The 18,039-nt window shown below is 31.4% G+C and overlaps 1 protein-coding gene across 22 annotated transcripts in view; it reads right to left on the bottom strand.

The window, feature by feature from the left end:
- Nt5b (5' nucleotidase B) overlaps window positions 1-18,039 on the bottom strand; it is a 178,055-nt gene that overhangs the window by 28,392 nt on the left and 131,624 nt on the right. For 11 of the 22 annotated variants that reach the window (XM_073977032.1, XM_073977037.1, XM_073977033.1 and 8 more), the window contains one exon: window positions 12,678-13,732. The exons of 9 other annotated variants lie outside the window; for them this stretch is intronic. In XM_073977032.1, the coding sequence (XP_073833133.1) occupies window positions 12,678-13,468 (791 nt within the window). In that variant the 5' untranslated portion in view covers window positions 13,469-13,732. The remainder of the gene's footprint in view (window positions 1-12,677; window positions 13,733-18,039) is intronic. 2 more of the 22 variants (XM_073977044.1, XM_073977045.1) reach the window with 1 other exon arrangement.

Here is an 18,039-nt window from a genome sequence, read left to right as displayed (position 1 = left end):
CCAACGTGGATTTTTAAAAATTATTTTTTCAAAGACCAACGTGGAATTTTAAAAATTATTTTTTCAAAGACCAACGTGGATTTTTAAAAATTATTTTTTCAAAGACCAACTTGGATTTTTAAAATTTATTTTTTCAAAGACCAACGTGGATTTTTAAAAATTATTTTTTCAAAGACCAACGTGGAATTTTAAAAATTATTTGTTCAAAGACCAACGTGGAATTTTAAAAATTATTTTTTCAAAGACCAACGTGGAATTTTAAAAATTATTTTTTCAAAGACCAAAGTGGAATTTTAAAAATTATTTTTTCAAAGACCAACGTGGAATTTTAAAAATTATTTTTTCAAAGACCAACGTGGATTTTTAAAAATTATTTTTTCAAAGACCAACGTGGATTTTTAAAAAATAATTTTTTTAAAGACCATCGTGGATTTTTTAAAATTATTTTTTCAAAGACCAACGTGAATTTTTAAAAAATAATTTTTTTAAAGACCAACGTGGATTTTTTAAAATTATTTTTTCAAAGACCAACGTGGATTTTTAAAAAATAATTTTTTTAAAGACCATCGTGGATTTTTTAAAATTATTTTTTCAAAGACCAACGTGGATTTTTTAAAATTATTTTTTCAAAGACGTGGATCTTTAAACATTATTTTTTCAAAGACCAACGTTGATTTTTAAAAATTATTTTTTCAAAGACCAACATGGCTATTTAAAAATTATTTTTTCAAAGACCAACATGGCTATTTAAAAATTATTTTTTCAAAGACCAACGTTGATTTTTAAAAATTATTTTTTCAAAGACCAACGTGAATTTTTAAAAATTATTTTTTCAAAGACCAACGTGGATTTTTAAAAATTATTTTTTCAAAGACGTGAATTTTTAAAAATTATTTTTTCAAAGACCAACGTGGATTTTTTAAAATTATTTTTTCAAAGACCAACGTGGATTTTTTAAAATTATTTTTTCAAAGACCAACGTGGATCTTTAAACATTATTTTTTCAAAGACCAATGTTGATTTTTAAAAATTATTTTTTCAAAGACCAACATGGCTATTTAAAAATTATTTTTTCAAAGACCAACGTGGATTTTTTAAAATTATTTTTTCAAAGACCAACGTGGATTTTTTAAAATTATTTTTTCAAAGACCAACGTGAATTTTTAAAAATTATTTTTTCAAAGACCAACGTGGATTTTTAAAAATTATTTTTTCAAAGACCAACGTGGATTTTTAAAAATTATTTTTTCAAAGACCAACTTGGATTTTTATAAATTATTTTTTCAAAGACCAACTTGGATTTTTATAAATTATTTCTTCAAAGACCAACTTGGATTTTTATACATTATTTTTTCAAAGACCAACGTGGATTTTTAAAAATTATTTTTTCAAAGACCAACGTGGATTTTTAAAAATTATTTTTTCAAAGACCAACGTGGATTTTTAAAAATTATTTTTTCAAAGACCAACGTGGATTTTTAAAAATTATTTTTTCAAAGACCAACGTGGATTTTTAAAAATGATTTTTTTCAAAGACCAACGTGGATTTTTAAAAATTATTTTTTCAAAGACCAACGTGGAATTTTAAAAATTATTTTTTCAAAGATCAACGTGGATTTTTAAAAATTATTTTTTCAAAGACCAACTTGGATTTTTAAAATTTATTTTTTCAAAGACCAACGTGGATTTTTAAAAATTATTTTTTCAAAGACCAACGTGGAATTTTAAAAATTATTTTTTCAAAGACCAACGTGGAATTTTAAAAATTATTTTTTCAAAGACCAACGTGGAATTTTAAAAATTATTTTTTCAAAGACCAAAGTGGAATTTTAAAAATTATTTTTTCAAAGACCAACGTGGATTTTTAAAAATTATTTTTTCAAAGACCAACGTGGATTTTTAAAAAATAATTTTTTCAAAGACCAACGTGGATTTTTAAAAAATAATTTTTTCAAAGACCAACGTGGATTTTTTAAAATTATTTTTTCAAAGACCAACGTGGATTTTTAAAAATTATTTTTTCAATGACCAACGTGGGTTTTTAAAAAATAATTTTTTTCAATGACCAACGTGGGTTTTTAAAAAATAATTTTTTTCAAAGACCAACGTGGATTTTTTAAAATTATTTTTTCAAAGACCAACGTGGATTTTTTAAAATTATTTTTTCAAAGACCAACGTGGATTTTTAAAAATTATTTTTTCAAAGACCAACGTGGATTTTTTAAAATTATTTTTTCAAAGACCAACGTGGATTTTTAAAAATTATTTTTTCAAAGACCAACGTGGATTTTTAAAAATTATGTTTAAAAATTATTTTTTCAAAAACCAACGTAGATTTAAAAAAATATGCTACGATATTATTTTTTAAAGACCAACCTGAATTTTAATATATTTTTTTTTAAATATTATTTTTTCAAAGACGACCTGGATTTTTAAAATTATTTTGAAATTTAATTTTTTCAGAGACCAACAGAGACATAAGTGCCGATATTTTTTTAAGAGCAACATAATATACCCGGGCCACTGAATCAGAATCGTCAATTTTAATGTGCTGTCTCTTCGAATAACTGGAGGAGGCCTCCGATAAGCCAAAAAAAAGACCAACAGAGCCATAAAGGAGGATTTTTAAAAATTATTTTTTCAAAGACCAACGTGGATTTTAAAAATTATTTTTTCAAAGACCAGCGTGGATTTTTAAAAATTATTTTTTCAAAGACCAGATTGGATTTTTAAAAAATTATTTTTTCAAGGACCAACGTGGATTTTTAAAAATTATTTTTTCAAAGACCAACGTGGATTTTTAAAAAATATTTTTTTAAAGACCAACGTGGATTTTTAAATATTATTTTTTCAAAGACCAACGTGGATTTTTAAAAATTATTTTTTCAAAGACCAACGAGGATTTTTAAAAATTATTTTTTCAAAGACCAACGTGGATTTTTAAAAATTATTTTTTCAAAGACCAACGAGGATTTTTAAAAATTATTTTTTCAAAGACCAACGTGGATTTTTAAAAATTATTTTTTCAAAGACCAACGTGGATTTTTAAAAATTATTTTTTCAAAGACCAACGTGGATTTTTAAAAATTATTTTTTCAAAGACCAACGTGGATTTTTAAAAATTATTTTTTCAAAGACCAACGTGGATTTTTAAAAATTATTTTTTCAAAGACTAACATGGTTTTTTAAAAATTATTTTTTCAAAGACCAACGTGGATTTTTAAAAATTATTTTTTCAAAGACCAACGTGGATTTTTAAAAATTATTTTTTCAAAGACCAACGTGGATTTTTAAAAATAATTTTTTCAAAGACCAACGTGGATTTTTAAAAATTATTTTTTCAAAGACCAACGTGGATTTTTAAAAATTATTTTTTCAAAGACCAACATGGTTTTTTAAAAATTATTTTTTCAAAGACCAACGAGGATTTTTAAAAATTATTTCTTCAAAGACCAACGTGAATTTTTAAAAATTATTTTTTCAAAGACTAACATGGTTTTTTAAAAATTATTTTTTCAAAGACCAACATGGTTTTTTAAAAATTATTTCTTCAAAGACCAACGTGGATTTTTAAAAATTATTTTTTCAAAGACCAACCTGGATTTTTAAAAATTATTTTTTCAAAGACCAACGTGGATTTTTAAAAATTATTTTTTCAAAGACTAACATGGTTTTTTAAAAATTATTTTTTCAAAGACCAACATGGTTTTTTAAAAATTATTTCTTCAAAGACCAACGTGGATTTTTAAAAATTATTTTTTCAAAGACCAACCTGGATTTTTAAAAATTATTTTTTCAAAGACCAACGTGGATTTTTAAAAATAATTTTTTCAAAGACCAACGTGGATTTTTAAAAATTATTTTTTCAAAGACCAACCTGGATTTTTAAAAATTATTTTTTCAAAGACCAACGTGGATTTTTAAAAATTATTTTTTCAAAGACCAACCTGGATTTTTAAAAATTATTTTTTCAAAGACCAACGTGGATTTTTAAAAATAATTTTTTCAAAGACCAACGTGGATTTTTAAAAATTATTTTTTCAAAGACCAACGTGGATTTTTAAAAATTATTTTTTCAAAGACCAACGTGGATTTTAAAAATTATTTTTTCAAAGACCAACATGGTTTTTTAAAAATTATTTTTTCAAAGACCAACGAGGATTTTTAAAAATTATTTCTTCAAAGACCAACGTGAATTTTTAAAAATTATTTTTTCAAAGATCAACGTGGATTTTTAAAAATTATTTTTTCAAAGACCAACATTGGTTTTTAAAAATTATTTTTTCAAAGACCAACGTGGATTTTTAAAAATTATTTTTTCAAAGACCAACATTGGTTTTTAAAAATTATTTTTTCAAAGACCAACGTGGATTTTTAAAAATTATTTTTTCAAAGATCAACGTGGATTTTTAAAAATTATTTTTTCAAAGATCAACGTGGATTTTTAAAAATTATTTTTTCAAAGACCAACCTGGATTTTTAAAAATTATTCTTTCAAAGACCAACGTTGATTTTTAAAAATTATTTTTTCAAAGACCAACGTGGATTTTTAAAAATTATGTTTAAAAATTATTTTTTCAAAAACCAACGTAGATTTAAAAAAATATGCTACGATATTATTTTTTAAAGACCAACCTGAATTTTTATATATTTTTTTTTAAATATTATTTTTTCAAAGACGACCTGGATTTTTAAAATTATTTTGAAATTTAATTTTTTCAGAGACCAACAGAGACATAAGTGCCGATATTTTTTTAAGAGCAACATAATATACCCGGGCCACTGAATCAGAATCGTCAATTTTAATGTGCTGTCTCTTCGAATAACCGGAGGAGGCCTCCGATAAGCCAAAAAAAGACCAACAGAGCCATAAAGGAGGATTTTTAAAAATTGTTTTTTAAAGACCAACAGAGCTATAAACGTAGATTTTTAAGTCTGCAGCATTACTTCAACTTTCAACACCAACATTGAGCACATTGTTCGTACAGCTTGTGGTGCTGTGTAAACTAGGGTTGTCTGAAGAATCTCTCATCTTCATCTTACCTTAATGTGATCTTTTAGGGGCGACTAACCTCTTGTTCTTCAATAATTTGTTTCAAAATGTTTACTACAACAATGTTTTCAAATCGCTTGTCCCCATCATTCATTTTATATTGGCTCACAAAATGCCTCATTATCGGGACGTGCAAACATCTTGAACACCACATTTCAGTGTTCGACGACTATGAATGACGACTGACGATGGATGCTGGGCGCGCTAGCCATTGTGTTTTTGTTGGATGGATGACATACTACACTATTGGGGGCATACTCGTGCCACCATGTGACGATAGCTAGCTAGCAACCGCCGCAATACAATGGCGTCTAAATAATTAAAACGTTTTATTTTTAGAATCAAAACAAAAAAAAAACGATCTCTTAATCAAAATCATTTTTGATTGTTGTTGGATTTGATATTAAAACATATGCTATTTGCAGTGGTGGTGTTCTTGTTGTTGTTGCGGTTCTAATATTTATCAAAAAAACATGTGTGCAAATTTTGTTGAAAATTCTAAAAATGTTGGCATTTTTGAAAATAGAAATAATTTAGAATGGGTACACCACAACCAGTAGTACATATTCATATTAATGGTCAAGGTGAGATATTCATTAAGTGATGCTCCCAAAACGCTTGCCTCTTGTGTTTTTGTTGGTGACAAAACAAATTTTAATAATTGAAATGTTTCTGATGTCTGGCAGTGGTGTTGTAGTGCTGATATGTTTATTTTATTGCACTTCCTCATTAATTTTCTTAATTTTTGAGCACTAATGAAAAGCAGATTTATTGAGTGTTCGCATTGGGTTTAGTTCAGGTGTTTGCATTTGTTTATTGGGTGATGTGATGTTTTCCTATTGATATGGGTGGGTTTGGTGCCGTATTCTCTTTTTGGCCACAGTTGCGAAGCCTTTATTTAATTGCACTAATTAATAACACTCATACGTCACGGATGACAAATTAGGACACATATTGTGGCCGACAGTTGTGTGCAGAATTTTGCAAACAGGAAATCAATGCAATTTATGCGATTGTTTCTGATAACACTTAGGAAAACATGTATGTTATATGTTTACAATGGCAATGGCGGTTTAAATACATATATTCCAGAACAAGAATTTTCTGAAGATGGTAATTTTCCGATAAATGACAGTTTTATTTTCACAAATCCATATAAAAACACACGTCTTTGAAAAAAAAAAAAATAAAAAAATGTTCAAAAATCCATGTCTTTGTAAGAATAATTTTTAAAAATCCACGTCTTTGAAAAAATAATTTTCAAACATCCATGTCTTTCAAAAACTAATTTTTAAAAATTCACATATTTGAAGAAAATAGTTTTTAAAAATCACGCTCAACAATTATTTTTCAAATACCAACAGAGCCATAAACGTGGAATTTTAAAAATTATTTTTTCAAAAACCAACAGAGCCATAAACGTGGATTTTTTAAAAGACCAATAGACTTATAAACGTGGATTTTTATTAAAAACTATCCACATATTTGAAAAAAATAATTTTTAAAAATCCACGTCTTTGAAGAAATATTTTTTTAAAAATCCACATATTCGAAAAAAGTAATTTTTAAACATCCACGTCTTTGGAAATATTTTTTTTTTAAATCCACGTCTTTAAAAAAATAATTCTCAAAAATTTGTTTTAAAAAATATATTTTTTTTAAAATCTACGTATTTGAAAAAATAATTTTCAAAAATCCATGTCTTTGGAAAAATAATTTTTAGAAGTCCATGTTTTTGGAAAAAGTAATTTTTAAAAATCTACGTATTTGAAAAAATAATTTTCAAAAATCCATGTCTTTGGAAAAATAATTTTTAGAAGTCCATGTCTTCGAAAAAATAATTTTTAAAAATCCAAGTCTTTGAAAAAGTAATTCTTAAAAATCCATGTCTTTGAAGAAATAATCTTTTAAAAATCCACGTCTTTAAAAAAAATAATTCTCAAAAATGTCTGAAAATATTTTTTTTTTTTAAATCCATGTCTTTGAAAGAATAATTTGAAAGAATAATTTGTAAAAATCCACGTCTTTGAAAAAATAATTTTCAAACATCCATGTCTTTCAAAAACTAATTTTTAAAAACGCACATATTTGAAGAAAATAGTTTTTAAAAATCCACGCTCAACAATTATTTTTCAAATACCAACAGAGCCATAAACGTGGAATTTTAAAAATTATTTTTTCAAAAACCAACAGACCATAAACGTGGATTTTTTAAAAGACCAATAGACTTATAAACGTGGATTTTTATTAAAAACTATCCACGTCTTGGAAAAAATAAAAATCCACATATTTGAAAAAAATAATTTTTAAAAATCCACGTCTTTGAAGAAATATTTTTTTAAAAATCCACATATTCGAAAAAAGTAATTTTTAAACATCCACGTCTTTGGAAATATTTTTTTTTTAAATCCACGTCTTTAAAAAAATAATTCTCAAAAATTTGTTTAAAAAAATATTTTTTTTTAAAAATCTACGTATTTGAAAAAATAATTTTCAAAAATCCATGTCTTTGGAAAAATAATTTTTAGAAGTCCATGTTTTTGGAAAAAGTAATTTTTAAAAATCTACGTATTTGAAAAAATAATTTTCAAAAATCCATGTCTTTGGAAAAATAATTTTAGAAGTCCATGTCTTCGAAAAAATAATTTTTAAAAATCCAAGTCTTTGAAAAAGTAATTCTTAAAAAGCCATGTCTTTGAAGAAATAATCTTTTAAAAATCCACGTCTTTAAAAAAAATAATTCTCAAAAATGTCTGAAAATATTTTTTTTTTTAAATCCATGTCTTTGAAAGAATTATAATTTGGAATCTGTTCATTGTGTCCATTTATGTCCATCACTCCCGTTGTCGTATTTTTACGCAAAAATAATTTTTAAAAATTCACATATTTGGAAAAATTAGTTTTTAAAAATCCACGTCTAACAATTATTATTTCAAAGACCAACAGGACCATAAACGTGGATTTTTAAAAATTATTTTTTTTTAACCCAACAGAGCCATAAACGTGGATTTTTTAAAAATGTTTTTTCAAAGACCAACAGAATTATAAACTTGGATTTTTATTAAAAACTATCCACGTCTTGGAAAAAATAAAAATCCTCATATTTGAAAAAATATTTATAAAAATCCACATTTAAAAAAAAAAAATATTTTTAAAAATCCACGTCTTTTAAAAAAAAAATATTTTTAAAAATCCACGTCTTTTAAAAAAATATTTTTAAAAATCCACGTCTTTGAAAAAATAATTTTTAAAAATCCACGTCTTTGAAAAAATAATTTTTAAAAATCCACGTCTTTGAAAAAATATTTTTTTAAAAATCCAAGTCTTTGAAAAAAAAATTTTTAAAAATCCACGTCTTTGAAAAAATAATTTTCTAAAAATCCAGGTCTTTGAAAAAAAAAATTTTTAAAAATCTACGTATTTGAAAAAATAATTTTCAAAAATCCATGTCTTTGGAAAAATAATTTTTAGAAGTCCATGTTTTTGGAAAAAGTAATTTTTAAAAATCTACGTATTTGAAAAAATAATTTTCAAAAATCCATGTCTTTGGAAAAATAATTTTTAGAAGTCCATGTCTTCGAAAAAATAATTTTTAAAAATCCAAGTCTTTGAAAAAGTAATTCTCAAAAAGCCATGTCTTTGAAGAAATAATCTTTTAAAAATCCACGTTTTTAAAAAAAATAATTCTCAAAAATGTCTGAAAATATTTTTTTTTTAAATCCATGTCTTTGAAAGAATTATAATTTGGAATCTGTTCATTGTGTCCATTTATGTCCATCACTCCCGTTGTCGTATTTTTACGCAAAAATAATTTTTAAAAATTCACATATTTGGAAAAATTAGTTTTTAAAAATCCACGTCTAACAATTATTATTTCAAAGACCAACAGGACCATAAACGTGGATTTTTAAAAATTATTTTTTTTTTAACCCAACAGAGCCATAAACGTGGATTTTTTAAAAATGTTTTTTCAAAGACCAACAGAATTATAAACTTGGATTTTTATTAAAAACTATCCACGTCTTGGAAAAAATAAAAATCCTCATATTTGAAAAAATATTTATAAAAATCCACATTAAAAAAAAAATATTTTTAAAAATCCACGTCTTTAAAAAAAAAAATATTTTTAAAAATCCACGTCTTTTAAAAAAATATTTTTAAAAATCCACGTCTTTGAAAAAATAATTTTTAAAAATCCACGTCTTTGAAAAAATAATTTTTAAAAATCTTTGAAAAAATAATTTTTAAAAATCCACGTCTTTGAAAAAATAATTTTTAAAAATCCAAGTCTTTGAAAAAAAAATTTTTTAAAAATCCACGTCTTTGAAAAAATAATTTTCTAAAAATCCAGGTCTTTGAAAAAAATTTTTTTTTAAAATCCACGTCTTTGAAAAAATAATTTTCTAAAAATCCAGGTCTTTGAAAAAATAATTTTTTAAAAATCCACGTCTTTGAAAAAATAATTTTTTAAAAATCCACGTCTTTGGAACATAATTTTCTAAAAATCCACGTCTTTGAAAAAATAATTCTTTAAAAATCCACGTCTTTGAAAAAATAATTTTTGAAAAATCCATGTCTTTGAAAAAATATTTTTTTAAAAATCCACGTCTTTGAAAAAATAATTTTTTAAAAATCAACGTCTTTGAAAAAATAATTTTTGAAAAATCCATGTCTTTGAAAAAATAATTTTTTAAAAATCCACGTCTTTGAAAAAATATTTTTTTTTTAAATCCACGTCTTTGAAAAAATAATTTTTTATAAATGCACGTCTGTGAAAAAATATTTTTTTTAAAATCCACGTCTTTGAAATTTTTTTTTTTAAATCCACGTCTTTGAAAAAATATGTTTTAAAAATCCACGTCTTTAAAAAATAATTCTAAAAAATGTCTTTGAAAATATGTTTGTTAAAAATCCCCATATTTGAAAAAATTATAATTTGGAATCTGTTCATTGTGTCCATTTATGTCCATCACTCCCGTTGTCGTATTTTTGCACAGTCGTAGACTTATGGCCTGTTTCACTTAGAATTCAAATCGTCTTAGAATTCAAATTCGTTCGAAATACCACCAAAAATATATTTAATTTATTTTTGTTTTCAATCAAACAAAAATTTTCTACAATAACAGGAGTTTGGTAGTAATTCTAACTAATTTGAATTCGAATCATCTTAGAGAAATAGGCCATTATAGTATTTAGCTGTCAGGAAAGCCGATTGATTCTTGTTTCTTCGTTTTTACAATTTTTTGCCATTTGTCTAATGCAATTATTTAGGTCATCATTTCAATTGAGAGCATTGGCTCCCCTTTGAATAACAAATTACCTTGGATGCCATCTATAGTTGACAAACAAAAAATGCCTGGTGTGTGCCTTTAATAATTATTTGATGCTGATCTGGAATCTGGTTTTGTTAATATCGTCGTTAATATCCTACTGATGTGGAAAAATACGCATGTGACCCAATAGACATCTTTCACATACATATGTTTCATTGTTTTTTGCAGAATATTCAAAATGAATTGACATTTTGTAATGTATTGATAAAATGTTGAAGCCACCATTGGAATGGTGCCTGGCGAGAGTTTTTGCTAACTGTAGAGTGGCCATTTGCTCCAACAGGAGCCCTTACTGGGCGCCATCTATATGTGGCTGGTAGTAATAATATTTTTAAATTTTAGTGTCGTGTTTTGTCACTTGGGAAGGATCTTTGTTCACCCATTTGATGTCTATATAATTGTTTAATGGTTGTAGGTTATTCATACTGAATCGAAATTTTGCAATGAGTTTTCTGTGTAGTGTCGACATCTATCGTTGGATAGATGGGCTCAAAGGCCATCTATCGTTGGATAGATGGGCTCAAAGGCCATCTATCGTTGGATAGATGGGCTCAAAGGCCATCTATCGTTGGATAGATGGGCTCAAAGGCCATCTATCGTTGGATAGATGGGCTCAAAGGCCATCTATCGTTGGATAGATGGGCTCAAAGGCCATCTATCGTTGGATAGATGGGCTCAAAGGCCATCTATCGTTGGATAGATGGGCTCAAAGGCCATCTATCGTTGGATAGATGGGCTCAAAGGCCATCTATCGTTGGATAGATGGGCTCAAAGGCCATCTATCGTTGGATAGATGGGCTCAAAGGCCATCTATCGTTGGATAGATGGGCTCAAAGGCCATCTATCGTTGGATAGATGGGCTCAAAGGCCATCTATCGTTGGATAGATGGGCTCAAAGGCCATCTATCGTTGGATAGATGGGCTCAAAGGCCATCTATCGTTGGATAGATGGGCTCAAAGGCCATCTATCGTTGGATAGATGGGCTCAAAGGCCATCTATCGTTGGATAGATGGGCTCAAAGGCCATCTATCGTTGGATAGATGGGCTCAAAGGCCATCTATCGTTGGATAGATGGGCTCAAAGGCCATCTATCGTTGGATAGATGGGCTCAAAGGCCATCTATCGTTGGATAGATGGGCTCAAAGGCCATCTATCGTTGGATAGATGGGCTCAAAGGCCATCTATCGTTGGATAGATGGGCTCAAAGGCCATCTATCGTTGGATAGATGGGCTCAAAGGCCATCTATCGTTGGATAGATGGGCTCAAAGGCGAAAACTCAAAATTTCGATTCGATATATATCCATCATCAAATGGGCCCATCTATCCAACGATAGATGGGCCCATTTGATGATGGATATATATCGAATCGAAATTTTGAGTTTTCGTCTGTGTCGTCTTTAAATCTCTACTGATGTTAGCAGATTCACATCTGTCCCAATAGATGTCGTCTTTATTATTACAAATCTCTAAGTCGATGGTGTCTAGTGTGAGCCTTTTTAACTGTAGTGTTGCCACTTGCTTCAATAGGAGGCCTGGTAAGAGTTTGTGCTAATTTTAAAGACGTCATTTGCCGCATGGGAAGAGTATCTGGTGAGAATCTCTGCTAACTGTAGAGTTGCCGGAGCTGGCTAGAAACAAAATGAGTTTTGTTAATTTTGGAGTCGCGCTTTCTCGTATTGGAAGGGTCTCTGAACGTTTGATGTATATACTAAATCGAAATTCTGTAAGGAGTTTTTGTCCGTTTCGGCATTAATGCCCTACTAGTATCAATGTGAAAGAAGATCAGGGACTTCATTTTTAATTTATTTCTTTACTCAAACCTTAAGCAAATTTAGCCTTTTCCTTATTTAGATGACTGACTCATCTTTTGTCATCTCATAACATTTACGTAGTTTATTTTAAAATTATTAATTTACAAAAAGATTTTCTTAATTGTCCGTTTGACATTTAAAATGATGCACAAATACTGTGCTCCCTCTTCCTACACAAATTTCAACAGGTATTTAGCAAAAACCCCCCTCCCACAAATATTTGCTGCACAATTAATAATTATAAATTAAAAAAAAATAATAACACAAAGAGAGAAACTAAATGAGAACAATAATTTGTGGGGCATTAAAACTATAAATTTAGTCTAGCATCCAAGAACTACCACCAAAGAAAAATTTTTCACATGAAAATTGCCATAATAAATAATAAAAGAAAATTCATTTCTGGGTAATTAAATTTGTACATTTACAAGAAAAATTATAAAAATAACAGAAAGATATTAATTCATAAAACACTCACTCAGTCCTCAGTGGATAGGGATTATCAATAATGTAACAATCATCATCAAAACTTGAGGTGTGGGTAATATCATCTGTGGTATCGGCTTCATCAGGTTCTCCAGTAGCCAATAATCCTTCCTCCTCCAACAAATCCTGATAATTAGTATCTTCATCATCGTCGCTAAAATGATGACTTGTGGGAACATCATCATTATTGTTATAATCTTCTAGAGGAAATTTATATTCAGCTATCATGGAATCAATCAATGTATAATCTTCCAAATCTTCACGTAACGCATCATCTTCACGTCTTTCCAACGATGATGAGGTGGATAACTTATCGATGGCGTACAAATTACCGGCATAGAATTGGGCAGATTGACTACGTTGACGTTGGGAAAATTGTGCTACGCCGGAGGTTTGGGAGGATGGAGTTGCTGCTGCAGATAGCATTGCTGATGCACTAGTATCCGCATTCGTGTCTTTTATTTGTTGTTTATTCTCCTCCTTTGATGTTGTGTGTGGCAGATATTGAGAATATTGAAATTTGATGGCATCCACAGAATAGCTACGTTTGCCACTTGACTTCTTGCCACGTTTTTGTAGGCCAGCACCAGAAATGGGAGTTTTAAAGGTGTCATCACCACCAATACCCGTTGTAATACCCCTGGCTAATGACATATCCGTGGTAAAGGTTGCAAATTCATCGGCCACATCCGAAGCCACATAAATATCCGCAATTATATCATTGGCAATATTTTGTTGCGATGAAAAGGAATTACGTCGTGTTGACGTCTGTGATAAATCCATTTTGAATAATACTGCACAGGTGTTCTTGAAGAGTAGGTTGGTAAGTTGGAGTGTGTTGAAAAAGGTTGTTTTTGTTGTTCTTTATACTTATTTCGAAGCACTTTAAGAATAATTAAGGGTCACTCAAATATTTAGTTTTATCACGTTTAGGTTGTTATCACTGTTTCCGTTTCTAAAGAAGTTTGATTCAGCGTCAATGGCATCACATTTTATTGTTAGTTCTTTGATGGTTAGTTGGTAAGGAATGGAGAGGACACCTGGAAACTAAGAGGGGCAAAATCGAAATTTTGTGATGAATTTTCGTCTGTGTCGCTTTTACTTTGTGGTGTTGCAGATAGATAGGGCTCAAATGCCATTTATCGTTGGATAGATGGGCTCAAAGGCCATCTATCGTTGGATAGATGGGCTCAAAGGCCATCTATCGTTGGTTATAAGGGCTCAAAGGCCATCTATCGTTGGATAGATGGGCTCAAAGACCATCTATCGTTGGATAGATGGGCTCAAAGACCATCTATCGTTGGATAGATGGGATCAAAGGCCATCTATCGTTGGATAGATGGGCTCAAAGGCCATCTATCGTTGGATAGATGGGCTCAAAGGCCATCTATCGTTGGATAGATGGGCTCAAAGACCATCTATCGTTGGATAGATGGGCTCAAAGGCCATCTATCGTTGGATAGATGGGCTCAAAGGCCATCTATCGTTGGATAGATGGGCTCAAAGGCCATCTATCGTTGGATAGATGGGCTCAAAGGCCATCTATCGTTGGATAGATGGGCTCAAAGGCCATCTATCGTTGGATAGATGGGCTCAAAGGCCATCTATCGTTGGATAGATGGGCTCAAAGGCCATCTATCGTTGGATAGATGGGCTCAAAGGCCATCTATCGTTGGATAGATGGGCTCAAAGGCCATCTATCGTTGGATAGATGGGCTCAAAGGCCATCTATCGTTGGATAGATGGGCTCAAAGGCCATCTATCGTTGGATAGATGGGCTCAAAGGCCATCTATCGTTGGATAGATGGGCTCAAAGGCCATCTATCGTTGGATAGATGGACTCAAAGGCCATCTATCGTTGGATAGATGGGCTCAAAGGCCATCTATCGTTGGATAGATGGGCTCAAAGGCCATCTATCGTTGGATAGATGGGCTCAAAGGCCATCTATCGTTGGATAGATGGGCTCAAAGGCCATCTATCGTTGGATAGATGGGCTCAAAGGCCATCTATCGTTGGATAGATGGGCTCAAAGGCCATCTATCGTTGGATAGATGGGCTCAAAGGCCATCTATCGTTGGATAGATGGGCTCAAAGGCCATCTATCGTTGGATAGATGGGCTCAAAGGCCATCTATCGTTGGATAGATGGGCTCAAAGGCCATCTATCGTTGGATAGATGGGCTCAAAGGCCATCTATCGTTGGATAGATGGGCTCAAAGGCCATCTATCGTTGGATAGATGGGCTCAAAGGCCATCTATCGTTGGATAGATGGGCTCAAAGCGGTGGCGCGCAAAAGATTTTGTGCATTAGTCTCTCTGAGCGAGTCTTTCCTTTGCTAAACCACTACAGATGAGAAAAAAGAGATCGTATGTTGTTGTTGTTGCAGTCACAATAACGTATATGGATGATTTTGGCTGGCTCAAAGGCCATCTATCGTTGGATACATGGGCTCAAAGGCCATCTATCGTTGGATAGATGGGCTCAAAGGCCATCTATCGTTGGATAGATGGGCTCAAAGGCCATCTATCGTTGGATAGATGGGCTCAAAGGCCATCTATCGTTGGATAGATGGGCTCAAAGGCCATCTATCGTTGGATAGATGGGCTCAAAGGCCATCTATCGTTGGATAGATGGGCTCAAAGGCCATCTATCGTTGGATAGATGGGCTCAAAGGCCATCTATCGTTGGATAGATGGGCTCAAAGGCCATCTATCGTTGGATAGATGGACTCAAAGGCCATCTATCGTTGGATAGATGGGCTCAAAGGCCATCTATCGTTGGATAGATGGGCTCAAAGGCCATCTATCGTTGGATAGATGGGCTCAAAGGCCATCTATCGTTGGATAGATGGGCTCAAAGGCCATCTATCGTTGGATAGATGGGCTCAAAGGCCATCTATCGTTGTATAGATGGGCTCAAAGGCCATCTATCGTTGAATAGATGGGCTCAAAGGACATCTATCGTTGGATAGATGGGCTCAAAGGACATCTATCGTTGGATAGATGGGCTCAAAGGCCATCTATCGTTGGATAGATGGGCTCAAAGCGGTGGTGCGCAAAAGATTTTGTGCATTAGTCTCTCTGAGCGAGTCTTTCCTTTGCTAAACCACTACAGATGAGAAAAAAGAGATCGTATGTTGTTGTTGTTGCAGTCACAATAACGTATATGGATGATTTTGGCTGGCTCAAAGGCCATCTATCGTTGGATACATGGGCTCAAAGGCCATCTATCGTTGGATACATGGGCTCAAAGGCCATCTATCGTTGGATACATGGGCTCAAAGGCCATCTATCGTTGGATACATGGGCTCAAAGGCCATCTGTCGTTGGATAGATGGGCTCAAAGGCCATCTATCGTTGGATAGATGGGCTCAAAGGCCATCTATCGTTGGATAGATGGGCTCAAAGGCCATCTATCGTTGGATAGATGGGCTCAAAGGCCATCTATCGTTGGATAGATGGGCTCAAAGGCCATCTATCGTTGGATAGATGGGCTCAAAGGCCATCTATCGTTGGATAGATGGGCTCAAAGGCCATCTATCGTTGGATAGATGGGCTCAAAGGCCATCTATCGTTGGATAGATGGGCTCAAAGGCCATCTATCGTTGGATAGATGGGCTCAAAGGCCATCTATCGTTGGATAGATGGGCTCAAAGGCCATCTATCGTTGGATAGATGGGCTCAAAGGCCATCTATCGTTGGATAGATGGGCTCAAAGGCCATCTATCGTTGGATAGATGGGCTCAAAGGCCATCTATCGTTGTATAGATGGGCTCAAAGGCCATCTATCGTTGGATAGATGGGCTCAAAGGCCATCTATCCTTGGCGAGTACAGGACGCGCCTGAACTTTCAAACCAAGGGCAACCAAGGAGGAACATGTGTCAACATCAGTCTTGTTGCTTATCAATTTATCTTAACCTAATTCTGTTATTCACTTCTGTACAACCTTAACTATAACATATTGTATCCTTCAACAACAGCGACGAAGATGAATAAAAAAGAAAAACCAAAACAATGAACGAAAGTGACGGCTGCATCGTCACATATGTGGAATCTTTTAACGTGTAGAAAACTCAACAAATCGCCATTGTTACCGTCATTCATTTAATGTCATTTACACAACGCTTAACACACGTTACGACGACGCGTTATGTTATTGTCATGCATGTCAGGCACACACACATGTACCAAACAACAAGGTAACAAGGATTTAATCGAAAAGAAAAGAAGGGAGATGAATATCGGAACGATTCATATGACAGCATTCAACAACAGCAAATGACATGCATACCTGAACAGATTTTATCTGAGGAAGGGGAAACAGTGGTTCGAAGCAATTGTCATTTATTATGCAACCGGTGTGGTATTTGTAGTGGTCGACGCATGCGGGTTTTAAGGAAAACGGTGAACCCATGTACATTTGTAAAACTCAACACTGTGGAAGCCAAACAAACATACCCTATGGAGGCCGAGAAGTTCGGGTTGAATCTAATGAAATTTTGTGTAAAACAGTTCTAAAATCCTCGAACAGGTCATATACTGTTCTTAATATCGAATTTTAGAACTGTTGTGGGGGATATAGCCCAATGTGAGTGTTGGAACATGTTCAAGTTTAAAAGAAATATTATTATGTACATGGTTTGAACCAAGTCGGGTACTCAATTCAACAGTTGGCGTGCTCAACAGGGTTTTTATAGTTTTCCGAAACTATCGATAAAACGTACCTTAAAGTACACTTAATTAGTATTTTTTGAATTGGGGGGAATATATCAGAACAAATTATTCCGATGTGTGCTATTAAAGTGTGTATGTCCTCCTTAGTCATAATACCAGCATGTTTAAAAACATCTTAATTTCAATGATTTTGAAACAATTTTTATAATATTTCTTTGCCAAACTTCAATATCACTATTAACAACATGACTCAATAAGTTTTTCAATTTCCTAATTAAAATGTTCCAACCAATTCCACAATAATTATTCTCAAACCCAAGTTTCTTCCATTTGAACTCCAGTGGTTGGTTACCTCTCCACTTTGTTTTAGTTTTATTTTGTTTTCTTTTGTTCAACAATGAAGGTCACATTGCTACTGAATCCTGACACTGAAAATTACAAATGCTGCGCATTCATTTGAATGTAAAAAAAGTTTTGTAAAACGAAATAAAAGTTTTCTACTTCAACTGGCGGTTAAGTTAACGTGCTAAGAATTTTACATGGGGTAGGAAAGAACTTATGGCGATGATTCTATTTCGCATTATTTTAAGTTTTAGCACGTTTTAAATGGTTATAGCTGCACCTGTCGCGCTCGCGGGTATTGTTAGTTGCATTTGCATCAAGTTGGATTTATTTGATG

The sequence above is a fragment of the Musca autumnalis genome, unplaced genomic scaffold (assembly GCF_047663935.1).
Source record: "Musca autumnalis isolate F117 unplaced genomic scaffold, ASM4766393v1 scaffold_3, whole genome shotgun sequence".
NCBI lineage: Eukaryota > Metazoa > Arthropoda > Insecta > Diptera > Muscidae > Musca > Musca autumnalis.
This window is presented reverse-complemented; position numbering and strand designations above follow the sequence as displayed.